Source organism: Primulina huaijiensis, chromosome 15 (genome assembly GCF_012295235.1).
Source record: "Primulina huaijiensis isolate GDHJ02 chromosome 15, ASM1229523v2, whole genome shotgun sequence".
Taxonomy (NCBI): domain Eukaryota; kingdom Viridiplantae; phylum Streptophyta; class Magnoliopsida; order Lamiales; family Gesneriaceae; genus Primulina; species Primulina huaijiensis.
In genome coordinates, this window is record NC_133320.1 from 5,588,929 (window position 1) to 5,606,162 (window position 17,234).

At 34.6% G+C, this 17,234-nt stretch overlaps 1 protein-coding gene across 1 annotated transcript; it reads left to right on the top strand.

Annotated features, from left to right (window-relative positions):
* The first annotated feature begins 10,491 nt into the window (after window positions 1-10,491).
* On the top strand, window positions 10,492-12,859 carry LOC140959095 (uncharacterized). The gene has a single exon (XM_073416846.1). It carries the CDS (start codon window positions 10,593-10,595, stop codon window positions 12,498-12,500), a length of 1,908 nt encoding a protein of 635 aa, XP_073272947.1. The 5' UTR covers window positions 10,492-10,592; the 3' UTR covers window positions 12,501-12,859.
* The last annotated feature ends 4,375 nt before the right edge of the window (window positions 12,860-17,234 follow it).

A 17,234-nucleotide genomic window follows, 5' to 3' on the forward strand; every position in this document is an offset into this window, starting at 1 on the left:
TTTTTCGAGGATTTTTATCCTTTGAACCGACTCCTTCCACGCTTCAGGCGTTTTACTACATCATTACTTTGTTCAATTTGTTTCTTTGGAATTTCAATTCGAGCAGGAGTATTTACAACATGTATATATGATTTAGTTACCTCTTTTGTGTCTGCAAATGCATCTGGAATTTGAATTGCTATTCTTTGCAAGTGCACAATTTGCTGTACATCTTTTTCATATTGTTTTGTTCTTGGATCCAGATGTAACAATGATGATACATACCATGTAATTTCCTTTTCGGTATGTTTCTGTTCTCCCCCTAACATCGGGAAGATTTCCACATTAAAATGACAATCAACAAAACGTGCTGTGAACACGTCGCCTGTCTGAGGTTCAAGATATCGAATGATTAATGGACTATCATAACCGATATAAATTCCAATCTTTCTTTGAGGTCCCATTTTCTTTCGTTGCGGTGGTGCAGTAGGCACATACACCATACATCCAAAAATTCTCAGATGAGAAATGTCTGGTTCTTTACCAAATGCAAGCTGCAATGGGGAGTATTTATGATATGCACTTGGTCTGATGCGAATTAATGCAGCAGCATGAAAATTGCATGTCCCCATATAGAAATAGGGAGCTTTGTTTTCATAATCATTGGTCTAGCAATCATTTGCAGACGTTTAATCAATGATTCAGCCAATCCATTCTGTGTATGTACATGAGCAACATGATGCTCAACAATGATTCTCATAGACATACAATAATCATTGAAAGTTTGGGAAGTAAATTCATCAGCATTATCAAGTCTAATTTTCTTGATTGTATAATCGGGAAATTGATTCCTCAATTTTATTATTTCAGCAAGTAATCTTGCAAATGCAACATTTCGAGTTCACAATAAACATAGATGTGACCATCTGCTGGAGGCATCAATCAATACCATAAAGTATCTGAATGGTTCACATGGTAGATGGATTGGTTCACAAATATCATCCTGAATACGTTCAAGAAACATTGGTGATTTGGTTTGGATTTTGGCTGGTGATGGGCTTATAATAAGTTTTCCAAGAGGACATGCTTTACATTGAAACTTATTATTTTGAAAGATATTCTGGTCTTTCAACGGATGACCATGTGTATTTTCTATAATTCTTCGCATCATAGTTAAACCAAGATGTCCTAATCGATCATGCCAATTGGTTAATATTGAAGAATTATCAACTACCATGTTTGATTCAATGTGACTTATATGTGTATAATGCAATCCAATAGGAAGCATTGGTAGTTTTTCAATAACATATTTCTTTCCTGATTTATAAGTGATAAGACACATATATTTCTCATTCCCTTCATTTATTGTTTGAGTATCATACCCATGGGACTATATCATTAAAACTCAACAAATTTCTTTTCGATTGTGATGAATACAAAGCATCATTGATCGAAAATTTTGTACCATTAGAAAACAAAAATTGTGCTTTACCACATCCTTTAATCAAGTCTACAGGACCTGATATTGTATTCGCCATTGTTTTTGTTGGTTTTAGTTCCAAGAAATATCTTTTATCTCGGAGGATAGTGTGCGTTGTACCACTATCAGGTATGCAAACTTCAGCTTGGTTAATAGCTTTTTCATATTTGAACTTTAAAAAAAAATATGCAATGAAATAAAATTACTGACAATACATTTATAAAAATACAATACAATACATATTTAAAAATATAACACACTATAAAACATTATCATACGAGTACATAAAATATTTTACATATTTTTCCACCAACAAATTGATCATTGTCCGAGAAATCAATCAGAAAATCTCCAGCATCAAAATGAGTTGAACCACTCAAAGGTTCACTGTGTTCAGTAAAGTTGGTCTCCTTTTCTTTCCCTTTTATTGATTTTTTTATAAAATTTACAAAGGTGCTCAGGGGCTCGACAAATACGGGACCAATGTCCTGGAGTACCACATCTGAAACAAGAACTTTCAAATTTTTTTGAGTGATTCTCATTAACACTCATATTCTCTTGATACCTTTTCGGTGGATGGTTTGGGACGCTCTTTTGAGATGAGTTATAGAAATAAATATCTCGATTATTTTCAAAACCATGGCCGCGTCCACGACCACGACCACTTCCAGGTCCACGTCCACGACCACGACCTCGATTTTGTCCTCGACCAAAATCTTGTCTATAACTTTGATTTTGGTTTCCAGGTTTAAATTCATTTTTGCTTACAGCATTTACTTCTGGAAATGCTGTTGATCCAGTGGGTCGGAACTGATGATTTCTCATTAATAGCTCGTTGTTCTTTTCCGCCACAAGAAGACAGGCAATAAGTTCAGAATATCTCGCAAATCCACGCACTCTATATTGTTTCTGTAGAGTTATATTTGATGCATGAAATGTGGAAAATGTTTTTTCAAGCATTTCCGATTCCGTAACCTCATGTCCACAAAATTTTAATTGCGAGATTATTCGATACATCGTCGAATTGTAATCACTTACTTTCTTAAAATCTTGGAATCTCAACATATTCCATTCATCACGGGCGGTCGGAAGTATAACTTCTCTTATATGTTCAAATATTTCTTTTAATCCTTTCCACAGAGCCATGAGATCTTTTTCGATGAGATATTCACATTTCAAACTTTCATCAAGATTTCGGCGCAAAAATATTATAGCTTTTGCTTTTTCTTGTGATGAAGATATATCATTTTCTTTAATAGTCTCGCATAGACCCAATGATTCAAGATGCATTTCTACATCGAGAGTCCATGGCATATAATTTTTCCTTGTAATGTCGAGTGCAACAAATTCGAGCTTTGTCAAGTTTGACATGGTGGTACTTTTTCTTCTGTTTTGGAGCTTGGAAAAATATGGAGGACTTTTAGAGCTTCGTGCTGATAACGTGTTGTGAAAAAGTAAAAATTTACGGTAAAAAGTAAACATCTCAAACTCTCAAAATTATCACACTACACACTTTATAATATTTTTCTCTCAACTCAATTGTGATTTTCTTCACAAATGAGATATCTATTTATTGAAAATATTTACAAATAATCCAAAAATAAATTACATCATTACCTTCATCATCACACACAAATTTCAATATTCAACACCTAATTTTACCTAATTTTTAACATTCAAATATTCAACATTCAATATTCAAATATTCAATATTAAAATATTAATTTTCAACAACTTTAACTTACATGTGAGATTTTTTATTTTTTAAAAAAAGATTTTATATTTTACAAAAGACATCATATGTGCACTCGCCGAATAGCTAATTCAACTTAAAAATCACATTCTAAAAAGACAACCTTAGCAGATATCTAGGAAGAATGATATTTTTATAAGAAGATTCTAAATTAATAATTTTTGATTTAACTAAACACATTTTAGGCAGGGTTAGGTCGTAGATATGACGTATTTAGTTCATAATTTTCTTAATAATATTGTATGTTTAACAACGAAAACACAGACCAGTTATCTTTGTAAAGATTCCCGGTCTCTTTTATTTAAATCATAAAAGTTATTAATGTAAAGTTGTTGCTTCTATATATGTATTATTTTAGGAAAACAACATAAAGATATATCCAAAAAAAAAAGAAGGAAATTTAGGCGGTAGAGATAGGATCGCAGTTTGGGTGGACACATTAGATTATCTCAAAAAATTTTGTAAGATAAATATCTGACGCGAATCAATATTTTTTATGTCAAAAGTATTACTTTTTATTATAGGTATAAATCAGATAGACCCATCTCGCAGATATAGACATGTAAAACTGTCTCACAAGAGACTTACTATTATATTATTGAGATGGATGCTCTCACCATTGTTAAAGCTATATTTCATGCATCTCCATTTCAGAGGAGATCGGAAGTGCATTTTCCCTCCCAGGAATTGCTAATAAACCCTCTATTTTTCAAAATTAAAGCTTAAAATACAATGATCTAGAAACATTTAATTTGTAGGTTTTTTTTTTTTTTTTGCCTTTTCCTTCACATAAATAGATTGAAATGCCCTTAAATTTACTAGTTAGGCCTTTTTTGACCTTAATTATACAAGGTTCTATGCTACCAATCTATTAAATTTTAACGCTTAATTTTTTAAAATAGGAGACATGAATTAAGATATAGGTGTGGGGGTTCGTCCCAAAAAAATTTAAATAAAAAAGATGTTAAATTTTAAATTATTTAAATAGAATCTTAAAATATGAAAACTTTTATAAATAAAGTAAAAAAAGAAGAGTCACTCCAATATTCATTTATAAAAGGTGCACAAAAATTTAATTATTCAACTAAAATAACATAAAATATGTAGATCGTAAAGATCAATAACATTTGAAATATTATATTTGTCAATGAGTTCTTCCAAATATATTTGGAGTAAGTCTCTTGTGAGACGGTCTCACGAATCTTTATCTGTGAGACGGGTCAACTCTACCGATATTCACAATAAAAAGTAATACTCTTAGGCTATGTTTGGTGTGTAAGATAGGATAAATAATTGGATTGATGACAAAACTCAAAGTAAGGGTATATAATATTTTGTGATAAGACATGTTTTGTTTGGTAAGATTTTAATGTGTATGATAAATTTTACATTTTATGTTGTTGAGACAAAAATACCCTAAATTAGCATTTATGACAATTTGGTATATAAAATAATATTTGTAGCGGTGTTTTCAAAACCGTGTGTTCTGCTGTTAATAAATAAATATTTTGTAAAATTTTAAATTATAAATTATGTATTTATCTGACAATTTATTTTTTAATAAAAATTAATATGATTTTGCACTTTATCTCATTTTTAATATTGATTTCTAACTATTTTTCTCTATTTTTTAATTTTATTTAGTTTCATTGTGTAATTATTTATGTAATGTGTGTGTAAATAAAAAAAATATAAATCATCAAAGAATAGAGTTCAAATCATGTAGATTCTAACCTTCAAAACTCATAAATTTCAATTCAATTTATGTATCAACTAGTTTATAAAATTCAGATTCTTGAACTAAGTTAATGCTCAAAAACATAATTTTTTTGGGCTTCAAATCTTTTAGTAATATTATTAAAAATAATATTAATATTATATTAAGCAAATATAATTTTGCTTATTTTAATTTGAAATTTCAGATGAGGTTTATTATAATTATAAAATTTCTAAATTTCTTAAAATCTTGTTTTTGAATAAAAGTCGATTTTTTTTTTAATTTGACAGAGTTGGGCACCATTGAGTCCAATTTCAAAACCCGACTTTAAAGCCCAAGTGCCCGAGAAAACATGAATTTTGATTTCAAAATATACAAAAAATAAATGCAAAATAAATTAAAGCCCAAGTACCAGAGAAAAAACTCTTCTTAAAATTCTAGATCTCGCTTGTAGATACTTTCGGGGTTAAATTAGTAATTTATGTTATATTTTAGGAATTAGATTGGCAATCTTCCCAAAAAAATGTGATGTCTTTTCACCCAAATAGGTTTTTTTTATCATGTGCTTCTTGATTGGGTCTATAAAAAATGAGACAAACATGGGTTTATCAATCTATCTTTTGCTTATCACCCATACCAAACATACCTTTAGTATAAAAAACAAGGAGGAAGAAAAGCCTAGCAAATAAGTTTACTGGGATTTCTTTTATGTGTGGGGCCCTTAGCTCCTAATCGTTATTACAATGCAATTTGATTAGGGTTAATTAATTACAGCGGAAAACGAGTTTAAAATTTCTTTACAATGAGCCCAAAATATGCTATTTGAATACTAAAAATAGTATTTCATCTCACATCATAAAACATGCCCACAGATAATTAAAACAACTCATACAACAACAAATCATATCCTCGGGACATACCCTGGTATATATAGATACATAACATATATACTGGGAAAGACCACGAAACCTCAACTCAAACTGTGACTCCCTCCAGAAGTACCATCTCCGGTCTCCTGATATCCTGGAGTACCTGTCATTGTCCACATACAAAGACAACAACAGCCCCGTCTGGGGTGAGCAAAGCTCAGTCTGAAGCAACCACAATATATACCACAGATATCTAAACAATGATATATGATATGCAATGCATGTATGTCGTGGAGGTATCAGGTCAAATGCCCATCCACTGAGCACATGTCAGAATCAATCGAATCGCTATCAAATCAATGCTCGAGCTGGCACACCGGCCTCAATCAGGGATAATCGTATGATAGCGTCGACAAAGCGCCATCAAATCCCAAATCTCAATCAAATCATCGGGGCCACTAATGTCTATGCTTTAAGGGTCATGTAATACCAAACATAGCATCGTGTTCACAAACCCCAGAATCAAATCAAATCATATCAGGGTATCCAAGGATCATAGCTCAACGTGCATGTCATGTATGCCACATAAACTCAACAAATAAGGCATATAGACATGTAATCTCAATCCAATCAATCAAACATATATCATATAATACAGATACCTGTCGTATGTTACCCGGTCGCAACATACCTCAATTCTTCGTTTCCAATTGATGTAGCTTGAAGATTTCGGTATAATAATCTATCTACATCAATAACATATTCATTTCAATCAATAACATCATTCAAAATCAATAATATAAGTTTCAAATATCTTTTGAAACTTCAAAAATTCATATCAAATCAAAATTATAGCATAATTCAATTCCGACTTCGAATACGAGTTTCTTGCCGGTGATGCTATCGCATATATTGAAATCAACTTCAAATACATGCTATTCCAGCACTTTAATATTTAGAGCTGCTGAAACCAAAAGAATCTTACCTCAAAAGGAAGCTCTCGACGCGAGGATTCCGAATATATAATTTGTTTCGCGTTTGGACAACGTTTCGAGGTGATTTCGTACAAAAGAAATCAATTTCCCAACCTTTCATCTCAAACCTTCGAAGGAAGAAGAAGATATATACTGAAAATCTGATCTTTATCATTTCTTAAATAATGTTCCAGAGAAACTCGCGCATATGCGCGCCGGAACTCGCGCATATGCGAGCCATGTGCTGCCTGTGCGCGCGGGTCTGCGCAGATGCGCGTCTTGTTCTGTCCGAAATGCTATTTTAGATTCCGAATTTGCCAAAGTGGAAAAAATAAAAGTTGTAGCTCTATGTCTTGGCTTTCATTTGCCACCAATTTCACTCAATTTGGATATCGTATGCGAGAGTTATGCTCATTCTCCCAAAATGTGTCACTGCAGGAACTGCAACGCACATGATACACTTCGGGGTGATTTTGCCCATATTTCCAAATGGATTTGGACAAAACTCAAAACATGAAAGTTTTAGTACTATGTATTAGCTTTCCAATGGAATTAATCTCATCCCATTTGGACTAATACTCAGATGATTATGCCAAAAACCGTAACATGTGTCATTTTTGTATTGCGGTTCAGCATACTTTTCAAACACAAATCAATTTCTAATACAATCTTTCATTATCACCACATATTTTCTCATTTCCATTGTCATGACATACATCAACTACATAATCACATGACAATTTCATAAATTATCGATAATCACACATGATTTACGATAATACGATACACGGTCCTTACATTATGTGAATAATAATAAAGTAAAAAAAATAGCAAGTAGATTGATTATGTCTGGCTAAATTGAGTGAGCTGGGTGAATAATTACCTGGTCGGGTTATGTTTCTTTCCTGGGTGCTAGTGGAAATGTTCAGCGAATAACCCTAATGATCGAGCAAACCCGAGTATTTATAGGAGAAAAATAATGATGACTTTGTTTTCAGTGTTTGATCACTCCTCATGATCAGATAGTTGCTCACGCTTTGCCCACTATTATGATTGGTAACTCATACAGAATCTAGTCTTGTCATATCGCCCATGTGTGTTGATTGATGTACTAATAATGATTTCGAGTCATGGCGTTTCATAATTGTGGGGCCAGAGTTGATGTCTATCACGAGATGCTCGGGCAACGATCATGATGTGAGGGCAAAGATAGGGTGCCTTATTCATTATCATAGCCTTCTTACACAGTCCGGAATAGGCTGGGAGCCTAGGCTTGTATGAGTATGTACTGGTCTAATCAGTTTCCCTAGTTGTTGCATACCCAATAATGGTTTATATAAGAACACTCTCTTTATCCGGGCTGATTTTCTCTCCGGTAGCCCCAGGCTCTCGATTTTTTACTCTGCCCGAGTCCGAGGATGACCCGGGCTCTTCTCCAGGTTGACATCAATCCCTCTTTCGGTCACCATGTACCCGAGTAATTTGCCACTCATAATCCCAAAAGTACAATTAACTAGATTTAATTTTACCCCATATTCTCTAAGAGTTGAGAATGTCTTCTCGAGATCTGGTATTAAACAAGATTTCTCTCTAAATTTAACAAGAATATCTTCGCCGTATACTTTAATTTTCTCCCAGCTTGTTTCTCAAATACCATATCCGTCAATCGCTGATAAGTGGCCACTGCATTATTCGATACAAATGACATAAATGTATAATAGAGAATATACCATCCGAGGTAATGAAGCTGACCTTGTATTAATCTTCTCAGGCCAAGGAGATTTGGTCGTATCCCTGATAGATAATCAATGAAACAAAGCAACTCATACACTGAGATGTAGTCCACCAACTGATCGATTCAAGGGCAAGTATAACAATCTTTGGGGCAATCTTTACTCAGGTCCCTGAAGTCTATATATATTCTCTATTTGTCAGTGGTTTTCCAGATCAGGACTACATTTGATAGCCAAGTAAGAATTGGACTTCCCTAATGTGCCTGGCCTTAAGCAATTTTTGCACCTTCTAAGCTATTACCCTACCCTTCTCGGGCCCAAAATTCCTTCTCTTATGCATCACATGTCGGGAATCTAAGATAATGTTTAATTTGTCTTCAACAACATAGAATGGGATCTCAACCAGCTCAGTGGGGGCCAGGTTCCTAGTCTCTTAGTCCATCCGAGTTCGAGGATGACTCGGGCTTTAGTGGTGATACTTTTGAAATATCCCGAGTCTTCTTCGAACTCTGGAAGAGTAAGAGATCGGGAGCCTGGGGATACCAGAGAGAAAATCAGCCCGTGTAATGAGCGTGCTCTTATATAAACCATATCTAGGTATACAACAACCAAGAAAACTGAGTTGACCAGCACATACTCATCAAGCCTGGGCTCCCTATCTAGTCCAGGCGATGTAAGAAGACTATGATAATGTATCAATAACTCAAGAAAGGGATCGAGTCTTGGTCCACATATATGAATCGACGTGCCTCGAAATCATTAGTATATCAATCAATGCACGTGGGGGTGATGTGATAAGACTAGAAGTAGTATGAGTTGTCTATCGTACCATTGTCAGAGGGCAGGGCGTGACCAACTGTCTGGTCATGAGGAGTGACCGAACACTGAAAACACGGTCATCATTATTTTTTTCTCGTATAAATACGCGGGTTCGCTCGATCATTAGGGACATTCACCGAACATTTCCACAAGCACTCAATATATGTTCTCTATACAACACTTTTCTTTACACGGATATTCGATTGACTTGAACATCGGAGTGGCTATTCCGTGAAGCTTTCTGTCGCCCCACTAACGTTATTTGCTTTCCCAGTGTGTATAATACTCAGCTCGGGATCCGTCTGACCGATTCCCAACCCTCCCAGGAAAGAAACATAACTCGACTAGAAAAATTTCCCACACAACTCATCCAATTTAACCGAACATTATCATAAATGTTTCTAAGCTCAGGGTGTTTTCAGCTTGAAATTTGAAAAACATAGTGTTTGTTAGCCTATTAAATTAATTAAGTGATTCTATGCTTTTTAGCAAATTATTGGGTCCTAGTACAAATTAAGGGATACAAAGAAAATTTTAAAACTACTAATTGTTTTTAGGTGGGGTTGGAAACCACCATATCTCAACATTGGTTCCGTCTCTAATATATGGATGATAAATACATATAAATTGATAATATAACAATTTATAACATAAAAAATTTATAAAATTAGAATCAAATGTTTGATAAAATAAAGATGTCTAATCAATCAATGTTTTATCTTTAGTACTGAATGATGACTTGGTAATTAAAATTGAATCTTAGCTCTATAAGTTGTTTTTTTTTTTCCAATTTTGTCGTAATGCTGATGTGACACAAAATACGTCAACATTTTATTGTACAATAACAATAGTTTTCGATATCATATAAGTATTCATGGAAGCAAAAGGATATAAGATATATGACCAATAACCAATTAGTCTTACAAGGATTAAAAAAAACTAGAATAGACAAATTTAGACGATGAGTTCGACTGATGATTCATGTTTAATTTACACACGCATTTTTCACAAAATATATTAAATAATAAATATACAATAAAAAAAAAACCGACCGTGTGGCTGGAAAACTGAAAGTTCACAGTAGTCCACGTGTCACCCAATGAATGGATCACAAAGCAATCACCATGCAAAAAATCTATACAGATAAGGTGGTGGTGAGATAAGATGCAATCTTAGACAAAGCAAAACAGTGCAAGAAATCTATCTCCCCTTGTTCAAATTCCAGAATGTTTTAAAATTGCTTGCTAAAAAAAAATTTAAAAATTTCAATGGCCATTGCAAAATTTCCAGATTGCTTCTCAATACCTTCTTGCTTCTACTGTAACAGCAGAAAGACCCTTCAGCACATTCCCATTCCATACCATCTATGCGGCGAAAATGAATCTCATCCCTTGGTTTCTTTTCTCTTCTTGAATCTAAATTCAAGAATCACGAAACCAAACTCTTCAACTTGTTCATCCCCATCTGTATTGAAAGAAGATGAATCGACTTATAATGAAAATGTTCCGGTGATTCAACAGCGTGTCACGGTCTTAGCGAGTGAGGTGGAGAAATGTGAAAACATTATTGATTTACCGAATGATTCAAAGGAATCGAATAGTTTGATATGTGGTATGTGTAATGATCCACAGACTCAAGAGCTGGCGTTCCAGTATTACGAAAAGGCGAAAGAGAAAACGGAGTTTAGACCTCAGAAATATACGCTAAATCTTCTAACTAGGTACTTGATTCGTTCCAAGAAATGGAATTTATTATTTACACTCTGTGAAGATTTCAAGAATTTTAAGGTTATTCCTGGGAAATCTACATGTCGCGCATTAATTGGTAGCTGTATTAAAGCTAGAAAATTCAAACTTGTTAATGAACTGTTAGAATTTTTCTTGGCTGCGGATTTAGAAGTTGCTGTTTCGGCTTTCGATTCGGCCATGAAAGGCTACAACCAGTTGCATATGTATAGCAGCACGACTGTTCTGTACCAGAGAATGAGATCTGGTGAAATTTCTTTAGATGCCGCTTGTTGTTGTCGAATAATGGAAGCCCATTTGAAAATGGGACATTACGAAAAAGCCATTGAAATCTTTCGAGAAATTGAGGATCGAAAAATGGAAAAAATTGGTGATACCCCATCTCCGTTTTTCTCCCAGATTTATTGGATTATATGTGAATCCTTAGGGAAACTAGGCCGGTGTTTCGAAGCTCTCGAGTTATTTAGAGAAATGCAGAAGAAACGCATACCCAAAGACCATTTAATCTACTCGTCTTTGATAAGTTCTTTTGCAAGTATTGGTGAAGTAAAACTGGCTGAGGAGCTTATGGAAGAAGCAGAAAGCAAGAAAATGTTAAGGGATCCTGCTCTGTTTTTGAAGCTCGTGTTGAGGTATGTCGAAGAAGGGTTGCTCGAAAAAACTGTTGAAATTGTTGCAACTATGAAACGAGTAAATGTTAGAGTGTCAGACTGCATCTTTTGCGCGATTGTGAATGGATTCTCCAAGAAAAGAGGTCTCAAACAAGCCATAAAAGTATATGAAGATCTTGTCTCGCAAGGCAGTGATCCTGGCCAAGTGACATATGCATCAATCTTGAATATATACTGCCGACTTGGGTTATATTCTAACGCGGAAACGCTATTCTCGGAGATGGAAAGAAAAGGATTCGATAGCTGTGTTGTGGCCTATTCTAGTATGGTTGCTGCGTATGGAAAAATGGGACGTATAAGAGATGCGATGAAACTCGTAGCCAAGATGAAAGAAAAAGGAGTTGAACCTAATGTTTGGACGTATAATTCTTTATTAGATATGCATGGAAAGGCTCTAAACTTGAGGGTCATCGAAAAGACATGGAAAGAGATGAAACGACGCAGAGTTTCCCCAGATAAAGTGAGTTACACGACTATTATCGGAGCTTATAATAGGGCGAAGGAATTGGAAACTTGCATCAAGTATTATCAAGAGTTTAGGTTGAACGGCGGGACCGTTGATAGGGCATTGGCCGGTATCATGGTTGCTGTTTTATCGAAGATGAATCGAGTCGATGAACTAGTTGAGATGTTGCAAGACATGAAAATGCAGGGTACTATGTTGGATTCGAGGTTTTATAATTCGGCCATGAATGCTTTGAGAGATGCAGGGCTTCAAGTTCATGCCAGGCGATTGCAGGAAAGCTTTAAGGTTTCTTGATGAATTTGAAAGGGCTGCGATGCACATCATGAAGATACTGGCTTGCATGCATAAAGATGTTCTTGACAGAGATGATTAACCTCGAATATATTTATGTATGATCCGATCGGGGATGAAACGGGCCACTGAATAAATTTTCGGGGATGGATTATGTAATTTATGTATAAAAAAATTCAGAGTAGAGATACCCGAAAACGAAGGAGCCGTGCTGGATTGGCACTTTGAATGTTATAAACTAGATTGAATTGAATGTGACAATGGGCAGTAGCGAGGTATCAGGCAGTAAAAAATCAAATCTGTATAACAATTTTTGGTGGGTAGAATATGACATTTTTATTATTTTAAAAAACTTTTTATTATAAAAACAAACCTTTCATTGGTAAAATAGTATTATTTTGGAAGTCCTTCAGATGCTACTTTTAAGGTAATTTCAATTCATTTCACATTGTTTGAACGATTTCTTGAGAATGAGAACGTGTCAGGTGCTATAAACACTAATTTATGTAAAAAAAAAAATGCAAAGAATCTAATTTCTATGGAATCAAAAGACAGTGGGTTCTAAACTCAATTATTCGTTCTAATCTCCACACCGAAAATAAATGAAAGAGAATAGAATTTGATGAAACATCTTATGAGCCAAATCTCTATTGTAGTACCTAGAATAGAATTTGATGAAACATCCCATAGAAAAACAATTATTCGTTCTAATTAAAATCTTTGGTTTAATTAAATTTTGAACTCCAACAAATTTGTCGCGCAAGCATTGGCCTTATGAGCCAATTGCTTGTGTATATGCCTATTTGCAACTTGCCCTTTTGCAACAGTGAAATCCAATTAATGTTTTGGAATTGGGTCATTCATTCTGAGCCAGATATCCCATTCAACTCCAAAGTTGGATTTCAAATTAATAGAAGACGTCTCCCGCTCTCACTTGCATTCATCTTCTTCTCGCTCTTTTGTCCATAAATCAAAAGACTTAGTTCTATGCCTTCTACATATCTCCCTTGCTGTTCTTGACTGTCTCTATCTCAAAACCACAATTTCTCGCTTCTGCTACCGTCGGGATCGCTACACTCCTTCTTTTACTTTTTCTATGAACTTTAATGGGTCAAATCTCTGTTGTAGTATCTAGATTAAATTCTTGCAATGGCTTGAAAAGACTGTGCTTCAGCCTCCACAATCTCTACATCATCTACTTTTCAAAATAATAGGAGCTGGTGCATAGAGGATGATATCCATTGATTTGCATGGATCCAATCTCTGCCTAACAACGCTTGGAAGTTTGAATATGAGTTTACCACAAAAAATATGCACAAATATGACACTCCCCACATTAACATCAGTTGGGAAAACCCCAATGATCTTGGTGGTTTCCCTAAAAATTAATGTAACAACAAAAATTTTTGTGGGGTTAAGTCATCTTCACTCTTGCCCAAACTTCCTAACATCCTCACCAGAAGGGCATTAATGATTGATCCAGTTTCAATTAACACTTTAGACATTGATTTCTCATTTACACGGGCTTTGATATACAACAGTCTTATGTGCTTTGTCACAACGACGGTTGTTTTTTCAAGAATCCTCTGCTTGGGCTTGTTTGGGAGATCTTCTCTTATGATAACCCAGAACCACCTTCGGGAAGTTTGCTGCCATTATTTACCGCTTTAACTGATACTTCAGGTGCTGACTCTCTACACTCTTCTTCAACGAGTTTGAACTTCTCTGGTAGTATCACCACTCATGTGTCATAGTCTATTGAGATGTAGAACTTTCCTACACAAAAATTTAGAATTTTGCTGTCCTGATTGTCTTCTTCACTCAACAAATTGTCATCCTCATCCACCAGTTTATGTTCAGTAGCCGACCTACCAAACTTGGATATGCTCTCTACCTTATTTTCAATAGCTGACATGTCTGGTTTGAGTTCATTCCTCACCTTAGAAAGTTCTTCTCCTTTTGTGGCAGTAGTTTCTCTTAGCATTCTTTTTTTCCGAGTCCTGGTGAGTAGTGTAGGGTATTTTTTATGTTTGAGCACTCACCAAGTTTCCTGTATTTGAATTTAAGGCGGAAACGCAAACCTAACTCTAACTCTTTGTTCTTGCATTCTTTTCATTGTGATATTTTTCATTTGCTCTGAAAACAACCTCCAACCCTCTGGTGAGTTGACTCCCCATATAATTTTCGGCTCTGTCTATCGCTAGAAAATGATGTGCCACCCACTGGCTGCGAGCTTATTGTTCTTCTTGAAAAATGTTGGTTCCTCAGCCCAAAGACCAAAGTTCCCCCAACATTTTTGGAGTAATTCCGATGAATAGTTTGTGTTTTCACTTCACTAGGACTTGACTCGAAGATTTGCCCTTCGAAATCCAACACACTTCATTATTTTCTCTCAGTGACTGAGTGCTCCCTGACCTCTTTTTATTCCGCAAGTCGTGTGAATCTGTAACATTCACCTTGACTGATGCCACTGACGGAAATGGATCATCATCCACATCCATGGTTTCTTGCTTTTCAGGGAATTTCAACACTGCTCTATTGATTATTTCCTGCAAAACGTTTTTGAAAGTTCACCAAGTCTTAGTAGTATGGTTAAATGCAAGTTGGTACTTACAATAGTTTATGTCTTTCAGCTCCTCAATGTTTTCTTGTACCCCCGAGCTTTTGCATCATCATTTAATTCTTGTAAGCGATACATGGCCCCATGTTCAAACTCTCTAGGCTGGTATAGAAGATTAGTCGCCACATGCTCATAATTCACTTGTACCTTTGCATTTCTATTGTTGTTCTCTTGCACAGCTGATTGATTCGTTTCGCCAAACACCTCATCTCTTCTTTGTGGTGGTGTAAACCTTTTCTACTGATTTGGGAGTATATTTTCATGGTGGTGAATATCACCTGCCTTTGAACTCCCTGAGCCTGTTTCTACCTCCTTGATATGGTTACGCCTCTGAGTTACTTCTTTCTCACTTGTGTTCTGCTATCCTTGGGTGGATCGATTTAATTTACTCATGAATGACTTCAAACAATCAAACATGGCTTTAGACATTGCTTGTGATATCTCCTCTATCATCATAGCAGTCAAATTCTCCATTAGTTGGTTTGAAACTTGAGCATACAAAGTCAGGGTATGATCTTGTTGAAAATCCAACTCTTCATGTTGGTCTTGAAATGTGAACCCTAGGTGGTGAGAGTCACTCAACTTCGAGTTTCCCACTCCTTAGTTAAGTATATTTCTTCTCGGCGGCATAATTTCGGTCCCATCAGGCATGTCAACTTTTGTTTGCACAATTTCTTGAGAATGTGGGCTTGTCAGATGCTACAAACATCAATTTATGTAAAAACTCAAAAAATATGACTTCTATGGAATCAAACGACAATGGATTCTAAACTTGATCATTCGTTCTGATATCTTAAACAAATACAACATCAAAAATAAATGAAAGACAGTGGAATTTCATGAAATAACATCCCAACACGATTGTTTATATACAAATCAAACAGTAAGAAATTACAAAACGTTAAAATATAATAAAATAGTATTGAAATATAAACGAGAATTATTCTTAATGCTAGAATCTGGAATGAATAGTATGAAAGATAGCTTGATTAAGATTATGATTTTTGTAAAGAATTTACAAAATTTTGTCGATATGTATGTGTGTTTTGTTTTCCGATGGATTATCAGTTTCTTCAGATTATTGGCGTGTTCCCATGCTCCCCCACTATTTCATGATCTTTTTCATTATCTATTCACGATATTTCCATGTTCGTACACCCTTAATCTATTCAAACCAGTTTGAATTTAAAATGGGCTATCTTACCATATTTTATCTCTTATTTCTCTTACTTTGTACTCAATTCATTTTGGACCTAATTAAATTTTTAACACACATTTATAAATCAATGTTCATCTTTAGATTCACTCTTGTCGCAGTATCCAAAAGATAAGACACTGAAATTTTCAGAGTTTTGGGACATGTGGCTCTTCTTAAACTTTTTAACTCGCTGCATTGGAACAATTTCGCATCCTAAGTCATTAGATTGTAACATAATTTTCGTATGCAATGATAAATTAGAGGGGGGAATATCTGAAATCTTTTATGAGACACAAAAAGGATTAATACATTATACATATCATGGATACTTTGAACTTTTGTGTCAATAGAGTTTCATCAGTCACAGAGTTTGAACTTTCACTGGTAAGAAAGTTCTCATTATTTTCACAAAACCAGTAGTTAAAGTTTGAGTTTCGATTGGATTGACTTGGAAATGTTTGGAAGTGGTTGAACATTTTGTAGAATGAATTGACATTTGTTTTCGGTATCTGACACTTGAATAGTTGGTATAAATATTTGTATTGATTTTGGTGTTAAGTTGTGGTTTGGAATAGTTGTATTGATGTTAATATTGTGTCGTGCTTTGTGGATGGTTATATTGATTGATTATGAATATTGTGTTGTGTTTGGATTGGTGTAAATAACAGAAATTGAAGGAGAAAAACAATATCTAATTTAGATACTGATTTCATAAATCTGGAGACATCGGTCTCTCATATAGCGACCGAATTTTGAATCGGTCTCTATATTAGAGATTGATTTTAATTAGTCGTTAAAATAAATCATCTCAATCTTTTGAAACTAAAATAAATCCCTATTATAGCGAATAAGTCACTTTTCTAAATTTTTGTTTAAATGTCATTTACATATAAATTCGGCTCGGTTACGGTTTTTAAAA